The sequence below is a fragment of the Emys orbicularis genome, chromosome 9, assembly GCF_028017835.1.
Source record: "Emys orbicularis isolate rEmyOrb1 chromosome 9, rEmyOrb1.hap1, whole genome shotgun sequence".
NCBI lineage: Eukaryota > Metazoa > Chordata > Testudines > Emydidae > Emys > Emys orbicularis.
Genome location: NC_088691.1, coordinates 56,044,612 through 56,056,996, shown reverse-complemented (window position 1 = coordinate 56,056,996; position 12,385 = coordinate 56,044,612). Strand labels below are relative to the sequence as shown.

General features: G+C 48.4%; 1 protein-coding gene across 1 annotated transcript in view; it reads left to right on the top strand.

Annotated features, from left to right (window-relative positions):
* Positions 1 to 12,385, top strand: part of VPS8 (VPS8 subunit of CORVET complex) — a 196,342-nt gene that overhangs the window by 30,432 nt on the left and 153,525 nt on the right. Inside the window, exons 6-7 of the mRNA XM_065410354.1 lie at positions 4,495 to 4,567; positions 9,298 to 9,417. Of these exons, the coding sequence (XP_065266426.1) occupies positions 4,495 to 4,567; positions 9,298 to 9,417 (193 nt within the window). The remainder of the gene's footprint in view (positions 1 to 4,494; positions 4,568 to 9,297; positions 9,418 to 12,385) is intronic.

The window sequence follows — 12,385 nt, the reverse complement described above, 5'->3', positions numbered from 1 at the left end:
ATGGTAGGTGGAATTCTGTGTCATGAAGGAGGTCAGAATATATTATGATAAAATCTGTGAAAAGTAGTAATATCTACATTTTACAAAGCATTTAACAGAAGCAGAGAAATGAAGTGACCCATGACCACACACCAAGTAGCACAGGTGGGATTAGAACTTGGGTGCTCCTGACTCGGGTTTTGGCATAATGGTGATAATGCCCCCTTCCATGCCAACTGCAGAGCGTTCCCCTACTCCAGGGCTTCATAGCCCAGAAATCCATTTTTAATCTTTCATGTTGGCAACCTTTGTGGATTCTGTAGGTGGTTTTGCTTGTTGTAATAAATTGTTTCCTCTATTGACCATCCTATGATGATACAAAGTTGGGAGGCATCATCAATACAGAGGAGGATTGGAATATTGAACAGGAGGATGTGTGTGACCTTGAAGATTGAAGTAACCTAAATGAGATGAAATTCAGTTCAATAGTACAAGTGTAAAGTCATGCACTTAGGGTCAAATAATAAAAATAGTCTAGTGTCTTGTGAGCTGTAATACTTCAGTCTAATTTCAGTTATTGGTACAGGTGCTGGATGGTGGTGGTGGTCTGTGATATACAGGAGGTCAGATTATATGATCTGGTGGTCCCTTCTGGCCTAAACTCTATGCCCCTATGACCAATGCTGTTCTGAGATTATTGGCCAATAGTGGTGTCCCAGGGTGCACTCACCACTAGTGACGCTGCCTCCTGGCTGTCCTGGGGATTAGCTCTGCCAGGTGTTGCATACAACCACCATCACCACCACCCTGGCAAAGTCTTTCCGTTGTCCTCTCATCCTGCAGACCCCTCTCGTTCCAGGATCCACAGCCACCTCTTTCATGACTCAGCCCTCTGGCTGGGTCACCATGTGTGTTCTCCCCTTCCTGGGTATCAAAGCCCCTCTTGATAAATGGGCTCAGGGAGTCTTCCTGCTCACTGCCCTGCCAGTGCCACTCCATCAGCAGCGAGTAGGAGGACCTGGGCCTGCCCTCTACTTCAGGTCCTGGCTCAGGGGCCCTCTTATTGGCAGCCAAGGTTTGACCTACCCCACACTTCGCTGCTTTTCCCTTGAGCCTTGCCTACCTCTCTGGCTCTCCCCCTTCTCTGCGCTTGCCAAGCCACACTCCCTTCTCTGAGAGTAACTGTAGGCTACTTGCCCATAGCTCCCTACACATGTCCTTTCTCCCAGGGAGTGACTTCAGACTCCTTCCCTGCCACCTCTTCTGTTGCTGGCTTCCTGGCTTATATAGGCCCCTCCAGCTGAGTGTGCTTCTAATCAATTCCCTTTTTCCTGGCTTCTGCAGGTGCAGCCTATGGAGTTAATTGGCCCACCTGGCCATTTTAACCTTCTGTGCTTTGTGTGGGGTGAACACCCCATCACAAGTGGTTAATATCCAGTCTCCACTTCTTGAATCTGAGCACGCCACATCCAAGATTCTAATGAATCTGAAAAGAGGAGACTCAGTGTTGCTCCAAATGCTGCCCAAAATATACTCACATGATTTTTCATATGTTTCCCCTCTCAAAGTCCCAGTGCCACCTCCTGTTTCCTGTGCGACAGTCCAGCACTAATTGGTTATGTTTATGCAGAAAACTTGGATTCTTCTTTGAGTGATTGCTCATGTGCATTCCACAGTAGGTGTGCATGCTCGCCACGTGCACTGGTATCGGAAGTTTTTCCCTTAGCAGTACCCATAGGGGAGCGCGCCTAGCGACCCTTGGAGTGGTACCACCATGGCACGGTGGCAGAGCTTCGCCCCCTCTGGACAGATTCAAAACCTTGAGGGATCTCATCAGAATGATCATGAGGTTTCCCGTGACAACTGCCAGGGCCTGCCTCCAGCTCCTGGGTCACATGGCAGCATGCACGTACGTGGCACGCCATGCCAGACTCCGAGTGTGGCCTCTTAAGCTCTGGCTGGCCTCGATGTTCTCCCAGTCCAGAGACAGTTTGGACAAAGTCCTTACCGTGCCCGAGACCGTACTAGCCTCCCTCCTTTGGTGAACCACCCCGGAGAACGTGCTCCGAGGGGTCCCGTTCAGGAGCTGCTCCCCAACCATAGAACTGTTGTCCGATATGTCGGACTTGGGTTGGGGAGCCCATGTGGGAGACCTCCAGACCCAAGGCTTGTGGTCTGCAGAGGAACTAGGCCTGCACATAAACGTCAAGGAGCTCTGAGCAGTCGGTCTGGCCTGCGTGGCTTTTTGCTTGTGCCTTGCAGGCAGGGTCAGAGTTCTCACGGACAACACGGCCTCGATGTTCTACATCAACAGGCAAGGCGGCGCCCACTCCACAGCCCTCTGCCAGGAAGCCCTCTGGCTGTGGGATTTCTGCATTGCCCACAATATCTACTTGGAAGCCCACCACTTACCGGGCATCCAGAACTCTTGAGCAGATCGCCTGAGCCGGGACTTCTCCTCCCAGCAAGAGTGGTCGCTGCACCAGGGGGTAACTCACATGATCTTCCAAACGTGGGGTACTCCCCAAGTAAACCTCTTCGCAACCAGGCAGAACCACGGGTGCCCCCGGTTTTGCTCCAGAAGGGGCCTGGGCAAGGGCACGATTTCCGATGCCTTCCTTCTGTCCTGGTCGGGCCAGCTGCTATATGCCTTTCCCCCAATTCTGTTGATCAGCAAGGTCCTGGAAAAAATCAAGACGGACAAGGCTTGCGTCCTCATGATTGCCCTGGCATGGCCCAGACAACACTGGTATGGGACTCTGACGCCCTGTCTATTGCCCCTCCGTGGCCGTTGCTGACCCGTCCAGCCCTTCTCTCTCATGACCAAGGTTGCCTTCTCCACCCCAACGTTGCAGCCCTCCACCTCACGGCATGATTGCTCAATGGTTAGACCAAGAGGAAAGGACCTGCTCAGAGGGCATCCAGCGAGTCCTCCTGGAAACAGGAGGCCCTCCACGCGTCAGGCTTACCTGGCAAAGTGGTCAAGGTTTTCTTGATGGGCCGCCGATAGCAGCGTCTCATCAGTGGCTGCTCCACTCCAGCTAATACTGGATTACCTCCTTCATCTCAGAGCCCAGGGTCTAGCACCCTCGTCTGTCAAAGTGCATCTGGCAGCCATATCGGCCTTCCACCCGCCTGTGCAAGGCCACACAGTATTTTCTCACGCCATGACTGGTTGATTCCTTAAGGGCTTGGAGCACCTCTTTCCTTATGTTAGGCCCCCTGTTCCACAGTGGGACCTGAACTTGGTCCTGGCCAGGCTGACAGGGCCTCCGTTTGAGCCGCTTGCCACATGCTCCTGGTCCAACCTTTCATGGAAAGTAGCCTTTCTTGTGGCAATCATGTCTGCTTGGAGTGTCTCAGAGCTCCGGGCCCTAACCTCTGAACCCCCGTATACGGTGTTTCATAAAGATAAGGTCCAGCTCCGCCCACACCCTTCGTTCCTCCCCAAGGTGGTCTCAGCCTATCATATGAGCCAGGACATTTCCCTTCCAGTACTCTGTCCCAAGCCTCATGCATCTAGTGAGGAGCACTGTCTTCACATGCTAGATGTGAGACGGGCCCTGGCTTTTTACCTGGAACAGACAAAACTGTTCAGGAAGTCTACACAGCTGTTTATTGCCACGGCTGAACGAATGAAGGGTTGGCCGATCTCCACTCAACGGTTCTCCAGCTGGATCACTTCATGTATCCGTACTTGTTACAACCTGGCAGGAGTTCCCCTGCCACCAATTGTGAGAGCGCACTCAACAAGGGCGCAAGCCTTGTCAGCCGCCTTTCTAGCTCACGTCCCTATTCAGGACTTTTGTAGAGCTGCAACATGGTCATTGGCGCACACGTTCACCTCGCATTATGCAATCATCTCCCAGACCAGGGAGGATGCTGGGTTTGGCAGGACAGTGGTCAGTCCCAAGTGTCTGTGAACTCCTACCCACCTCCAACAGTTATAGCTTGGGAATCACCTACTGTGGAATGCACATGAGCAATCACTCGAAGAAAAGACAGTTACCTTTTCCGTAACTGGTGTTCTTCGAGATGTGTTGCTCATGTCCATTCCACATCCTGCCCTCCTTCACCTCTGTTGGAGTTTTCTAGCAAGAAGGAACCAGGGGTGGGGGGGAGTGCGCAGCGCCCCTTATACCGTGCCATGGTGGCACCACTTGAGGGGTTGCTAGCGGCGCTCTCCTACGGGTAATGCTAAGGGAAAAACTTCTGGCACCAGTGCACAGGGCGAGCACGCACACCTACTGTGGAATGGACATGAGCAACACATCTCGAAGAACACCAATTACGGAAAAGGTAACTGTCTTTTCCCTTCTGATAATAGCACTGTTGTTAAGGATACATGCTTATCTAGTTTTGTGCTTTGATATGAAGAACTGATTTTTAAAAAATGCATACTGAAGACTAGGCAGCTCCGGGGAGGAAAAAAAAAGGCACTGTTCCAATCTGTTTAGGATTGGGTGGTACTAGGTCAATGCTTTGTAGTAACTGGTTTCTTTCCTTTTACCACAGCTGCTGTTTAGCAGGCCGTGCTTATCCATTGGGTGATATTCCTGAAGATCTGGTACCCTTGGTTAAAAACCAGGTGAGTATTAATTTGGAAGGACACTGTTCATCATAGGGAATGAAGCAGGTATTGCAGGACTGTTGTTAAGAGATGAAGGATCACCTTGTCGTCTTACCTACTTTTTATCTACTGGGTAGGTGTATGATAGAAAACTACTGCAACTTGGATATCTGCAGCCCTGTGAGCTTATAACCCACCATGGATACCACACAGCTGTTTGTAAAAGGCTGACATCAAGCTTAATATTCCTCTTGCTTCCTTGAGAAATGGGAAAACATGCAGTCCTCAGTCTAGACTCTAGACAGACTTTGGTGACTTTAGGCAGCTAGGACTACGGAAATTAAAGTCGGAAAAGTTCTAGGTTTTGCGCTTTCATTATAGCTGACCTCTTAGGACCCTTGAAGTGAAGTGCAATGTATGGGTAGCCATGCATTCAGAAGTAGGGAGTGATTGTAGTGCTCCTGAATAGTACTTTGTTGACAACAGTAGGGACTGAAGTCATTCAGGACTTATCTACATGGGGAATTTAGTGCACAGTAAACTAGGGTGTGGATTTAAAGCACACCAACTACTCCACACCAACTTTCCGTGTGGAGGCTCTTACTGCGCATTTATGGCAGTTTATCTTAGTACACTTCCAAAATTAAGCTAATGAATGCAAAGGTACTACTAGTGCTCGGTAAGATTGTCTGCAGGGGAAGTTAGCTGGTGCACACTAGCTACTCAGGACTTCTATGGGCTTTTCACCCATTTAGACAAACGTTCAGCTACAGACATGAGTACATTAAAGGCCTTGGCAGTACAACCTTCAGCACCCCTTCCTCGGTATCCCCGTGGCTAAAATCTTGGCTCATACCCAAGGCCTCTTTTGCCTTAACTGTTGCAGCCACCTCTTCCTGGTTCCCCCAATGCTCATATTTGCCTTTTAAACTCTGCTGTTTAGTGATCCTGCTGCTGCACCTTTCTCCTTCAGTACCTCCACTGGTTTTCCCTTCACCTTTAGCATCCCCTCCAGATGCTGTATCTGCATCTTCAAGACCTTGCCCAGTCTAGTGTATCTTTCCCCTTTGTCACCCAGCAATTTGTACACTGCATTACTCCTCTCTCCATAGCACTTGGAGGCAGGCCAGACCTTTGCTGAGCCGGGGCAGAGGGACTGTTTTCTGCGTTTCTGGTCAGTTTTACTTCCGTAACTGACTTTGCAATTTGGTGTCTTCAGATTTTATCATTTTGGATCTAGAGTATGTGACCACATTGTATTTTCTGAGGGACTGTGCTTGCTGCTTCCCTTGTCGTGGCTATTTGTCATAGCAGAAAACATGGAGCAGGTGTAGGAGCAAGCCAAATTGCTACAAAAATGAGCCAAACTGCTCTGGTGTGTTAAGGAAGGCTAGATCACTGACAGTGTTTCAGGATGCCAGGACCAACCTCCCAATGGATGTGTAAGCCAGGTGTGCCCCAGTTGCTGTGGCAGGCAACAAACTACATAAGAACGATCTTACTGGGTCAGACCCATGTTCCATCTAGACCAGTGTCCTGTCTTCTGACAGTGGCTGGTGCCAAATGGTTTGAAAAGGAATGAACAGAACTGGGCATTTTTGAGTGATCGATCTTCAGTTGTCCAGTCCCAGCTTCTGGCAGTCAGAGGCTTAGGAACACCCAGAACACGGGGTTGTCTCTGACCATATTGGCTAATAGTCATTGATGGACTATCCTCCATGAATTTTCATAATTCTTTTTTTAATCCAGTTATACTCTTGGCCTTCACAACATCCCCTGGCAATGAGTTCCACAGGCTGACTGTGCATAATGTGAAGAAATACTTCCTTTTGTTTGTTTTAAACCTTCTGCCTATTAATTTCATTGGGTGACCCCTAGTTCTTGTGTTATATGAAGGGCTAAATAACACTTTTTCTCTATACCATTCATGACAGACTCAGGCACTCTTCCCCCACAATCCTCAGGAGTACCGTGTCCTAGCTCAACATCTACATTAGCACAGCAGCAACGCCTCTGGTAGCATGGTCCAGCACAGCCAGTACCTCAGTCTTCAGGAACAGCAGCAATGAGGGTCAGTGTTCCCTAGCTGTGGTCTTTCCAGAGTTCTTCTGATAGCTCTTGATTGGCCTCAATAACAGTGGTTCTTGGAACTTGATACATTGTGGATACTTCTAGTACAAGAGGGCTTTCTATTTCAGGGTCTGATATTTCACCCCAATCTGGGCCTTCATTTAGCAGCCTGGGATCTGAGAAACACCGATCATTACTCTAGGCTACTCAGCCAAGGTTGTGGACATCACCTTGAATCTAGGAAAGAGTCCACCTACTGAATATACAATAGAACCTCAGAGTTGCGAACATCAGAATTATGAACTGACCAGTCAACCACACACCTCATTTGGAACCGGAAGTTCACAATCAGGCAACAGCAAAGACCCCCCCCCCCAAAGGCAAATACAGTACAGTACTGTGTTAAACGTAAACTACTAAAAAAAGGGAAAGCAGCATTTTTCTTATGCAAAGTAAGGTTTCAAAACTGTATTAAGCCAATGTTCCATTGTAAACTTTTGAAAGAACAACCATAATGTTTTGTTCAGAGTTATGAACAACCTCCATTCCTGAGGTGTTCAAAACTGAGGTTCTACTGTATAACTCACTGGCTGAAGTTGTACCACTGTTGGATTGACAAGAGAATTTATACAAAAAGTGGGGAAAAATAAGGCATAGCCTTTTCTTCAGAGTGGGATTTCTTTGGGTTTAGAAGCTCATCTCCTGAGACATGTTGCTGCAGTTCATAGTGCATTCTTGCATGAGCCCCAGCTGAGTATCTCATCATCTTCAGACATCTGCTTCACTTGTGAATCTTGTGCCTCTGCAGATTTCCTTCTTGGAGGCCAAACACTGTCATGTAGGCTCAGGTCAAAGCCCTCAGTGAGCCCCTTGGTGCAGTGTCCATGCACCAGAAGGGTACTCTGAACTGTGGGCTCCCTTTACTGATCTATTAAATGTACATTTCAGCTGGAAGAGTTCTGTGGCTGACCCTTCCTCGGATACTCCATTCCCAGAAAGAGTTCTGCTGTCTTTCCACCCTAATGTTAAACACCCTAAGGAGTCTGACACAATCCGTGAGAATCCAAGTGAGGCCAAAAGCTGTAGAAACCATAATACCCAATTTTCCTTTATCAACTGGGGAAGGTAGCAAGATGAATCCAGGCTCGTATCTCTGACTAATAAGGCAGAGGAACTGATCCTTCCTCTAGGAGTCACTACACCCTCCACAAGCTGTATCTTGGGCAGAAAGGACTCAGGCAACTTATGAGATTTATAGAGCAGCTATCTGCTCTTCGCCCCTCAACCTTTCAGACTTAATATGGCCACCCAATGTCAGTCAACCTGACGTTTGGTAGGATACTGCAGGAAGTAGTATCTTTGTAAACTCTCCATGTCTCAGACCACTAGTTGTAATTAAATATACATAGTTGTTGTTCCTCCCTCCCTGCTTGGAATGGCTGTTACTGCCTTGAACTCCCCAGTATTTGGGCTGTTGGATGTGAACGGGAGAGTCGATTCTCAGGTACTTCTCCATTTTTGGCTCCTTCATGTCCAACAGTCTGACACCTTGGCAGTGTCTGAGTATGTTTTTTTTATTAGACATTTGTTCTGGTTGAAAGATTCTGCTGCAAATGTGAATAGTTTTGTCCACTTAAAGATCTGACTTGCCTCCAACTGCTATGAAGGGATCCAGGACAGAAATTTCCAAATCAGATATTTTCTAACACTAAAATGCAGTTTGCTGAGATTACTGTGCTCATTGGCCGGGTGTAGAGGCACACGACTGAAAGTTTCTCAGGTTTTTCTGCAGATTTGTTGTGTGAACTAGGCCAGGTCATTTCACTTGTCTGTTACCCAGACTTCATATCTATAAAGTGGGAATAATACCAGCTTACCTACTGACAGGTGATTGTGAAGGTTAGTGTTTGTACATCTCTCTGAAGATGTAAATTGCTATGTAAGTGGGACTGTTTTTTCCTATAAGGTTCATTGTGTGTTTCAGCTTGTAACTTGTAGCTTCGTGGCTGGCCTATGACCACATCAGTGTTCACCATTGATTTTAGGCAAAATTGTGTTGTATGTGGTGGTACTTTGAACTTCAAAATGTTTCAGAAAAAAATTTCATATATAGGTGCCCTAAGTGAGGCACCTGAATAAGTGGCCTGAACTTTGAGGTGCTGAGCACCTTCAGCGCCCATAGACTTCAGTGGGGATCTGCACCATTCCACTTATCTAGATGTCTAAATATGGGTCCAAGTGCCTAAAGTTAGATACTCAGGTCTGAAAATGTTGGCTGTAATTATTTTTGCTCCTGGCCTGTATTCATCAGTAGGGGAGCATACAGAGAGGATCTCTGCTTATGCAACTGAGCCGCAGTAAAGTAATTGTCAGTTGTGTAAGAGCTTTTAAGAAATCATGTGATATTTTAAACCGAACTGCTTTATGTATAGTGATACTACTTGCTTGTTGAGTTTATGCTGCAAGGTAAACTTTCACAATGGTGTATGGAGCTCAATACCAGAATACTGTGCTGTACGTTCATCCTACGCTACTTAAGACACTCAAGTAGAAATGGTTCTATTAACTTGTATTTTTGTGTTTTAGAAGAGTTTAGAACTCTTTCTTCAGGTATTCAACCAGTGACAATGGGAGTAATAGTGGGAAATTTTCAACATTTGTGTAAATATTCGTTGCAGGTGTTTGAATTTCTTATCCGTCTCCACTCAGCTGAAGCATCTGCAGATGAAGAAGTCTACCCGTATGTTCGTACGCTGCTGCACTTTGATACCAGAGAGTTCCTTAACGTTCTTGCACTGGTAAGAGCTATTCAAGTTCAGCAAAGGGTGGTGGTGGTGGTGGGGAGCTAGCTCTTCTGTTCATCTATCATTGTTGCACAATCCCAAGTTGTCTTTCTAAAAGACGTACACTAGCTAAACCAGAGGTTATTGGCTTGATGCAGGACCATTTGGGATACACCTACACTGGAATAAAAGACCCGCGGCACAGCCGGGGCTGTGCTGGGTCAGCTGACTGGGGCTGTGCTGGGTCAGCGAGGCTAAAAATTGCTGTGTAGATGTTTGGGCTTGGGCTGGAGTCTGGGTTCTAGGACCCTTCCCACTCCCGGGGTCCCAGAGCTCAGACTCCAGGCCGAGCCCAAACATTCTACACTGCAGTTTTACAGCCCCGCAGCCTGAGCCCAACAAGTCTGAGTCAGCTGACCCAGGCCAGCGGCGGGTGTTTAATTTCTGAGTAGATGTATCCTTGGTGACATTCTCTGGCCTGTATTGTAAAGGAGGTTGGACTAGATGACCATAATGGTCCCTTCTGGCTTTAAAATATGACTCTGGTGTGTGCACTGGGCTAACCATTCTCTTTTCAAGCCATTGCTAAAATTGCAGGTGGGATAAAAATAACTAACTCTCAGGCTTGTGCCTCAACAGGAGAATGTTTTAATATTAACATTTTCTTTATTCATATTTTCTCTTGCCTTCACTTCTTCCCCTTCCCACTATACTTGTCTTATCTAATCAGGCTGTCTGTTCTATCACCAAAGTATCAAGTGCCTTAGAGTCACTTAATCAGGCCAACAAAAGAAAACAAGGGGACATTTGGCTCCTGAAAGATAGTGGCCTTGGCTACACTTGCAGATGTACAGCGCTGTGAGTTAAACCTGACTTCGTGCAGCTGAATAGGGAAAGCGCTGCAGTCTGTCCACACTGACAGCTGCCCAGCGCACTGTCCTGGCCACATTTGCGTCAATTGCAGCGATATTGGGAGCGGTGCATTATGGGCAGCTATCCCACAGAGCACCTTTTCCCATTCTGGCGCCGTGGGTTGTGGGAAGGGGGCGTGGGTGCGGGGGATTCTGGGTCCTGTCCCAATGCCCCATGATGCATCGCTTCGCATCCCAGAAATCCCTTTGTTTCCGTCCACCTTTGGCGCCATCTTTCAACGGTTTCTGTGCAGCGCGATCTGTCTGCGGGAAAGGGAGTCTGAACTGCTGAGGCATATGCTGACGAGTCTCGCCAGCACGTCACGTTTGGCTGTCAAACTATTCCTTAAGATCCAAAGTGACAGTGAGAGTGAGGGTGAGGAGTCCGACGATGCTATCGAGCCGCGTAACGCGTACGACACGAAATTGCTTGTGGCATTCACGGACATGCTCAGCACCGTGGAACGCCGCTTTTGGGCTCGGGAAACAAGCATCGAGTGGTGGGATCACATCGTCATGGAAGTCTGGAATGACGAGCAGTAGCTGCAGAACTTTCGGATGAGAAAAGACACTTTCATGGGACTGTGTGAGGAGCTTGCCCCCATCCTGCGGCACAAGGACACGAGATTGAGAGCTGCCCTGCCAGTGGAGAAGCGGGTGGCTATTGCAATCTGGAAGCTGGCAACTCCAGACAGCTACCGGTCGGTCGCAAACCAGTTTGGAGTGGGAAAGTCGACCGTTGGAATCGTGTTGATGCAAGTTTGCAAGGCCATTAATCGCATCCTACTCAGAAGAACCGTGACTCTGGGTAACGTGCAGGAAATAGTGGATGGCTTTGCACAAATGGGGTTCCCTAACTGTGGAGGGGCGATAGATGGCACGCACATTCCTATTCTGGCACCACCCCACCTAGGATCTGAGTACGTTAATCGGAAGGGGTATTTCTCTATGGTTCTCCAGGCGCTTGTGGATCACCTGTGTTTCATTGACATTAACACAGGCTGGCCTGGAAAGGTGCATGACGCACGCATCTTTCGGAACACTTGGCTGTTCAGGAAGATGCAGGCCGGGACTTTTTTCCCAGAGCGGAAGATCACGGTAGGGGAAGTTGAAATGCCCATTGTGATCCTTGGAGATCCCGCTTACCCGTTAATGCCGTGGCTCATGAAACCCTACACAGGGAGCCTTGACAGCAGCAAGGAACGGTTCAACTACAGGCTGAGCCGGTGCCGAATGACTGACTGTGGAGTGTTTTGGCCGTTTAAAGGGCCGCTGGCGATCTCTGTATGGGAAGCTGGACTTGGCCGAAAACAGCATCCCCGCGGTTATATCCGCGTGCTGTGCCCTCCATAATATTTGTGAAGGGTTGAAAGCTTCACTCAGGCATGGACCTCCGAGGTTCAACACCTGGAGGCTGAATTTGCACAGCCAGAGAGCAGGGCTATTACAGGGGCCCAGCGCGGGGCTGCAAGGATTAGGGATGCCTTGAGGGAGCAATTTGAGGCTGAAAACCAGCAGTGATATCTGGTGCCCTGCACGGGAGTGAAGTGCAGTAGTTCCAATCTTTAGGAATCCGTGTCTGCTTAGCAGACAAGCAGACTTGCAGTGCCTGTTTATTTCCTGGGCTAAGGAGTCTTTTACTTTATGCAATAATAAAGAATGTTTTCAAAGCCAAAGAATCCATTTATTGAAAAGAAACAAGGGGTTGGAGTGGGGAACAGTACAATCACAGATTCGCGTATGTCCTGTCTGGTGTGCTGTGCAGTGAGTGCTGCACTTTAGGACAGCTATACTGCATGGTGATGGGGGTTGAGTGCAGAGGGTAAGGGTCGTGGTTTTCAGGACTGGGTGGTGAAGATACTGGTGTTGGAGGCAGCGGGTGGTGTGAAGAACACGGAAGTTGGGGAAAGTGGGTTGGAGGGGACAGTGGGGCACAACGGAAAGAGTTTTGGGACAAGGGCTGTAGGGGGGGGTGGCGTTTGCGTTTGCGGTACTGCTCCTCTTTCTGCATGGCTACCAGCTCCTGGATAGCATCTGCTTGGCGCTCCAGGATGCTTATGAGCCTATCAGTG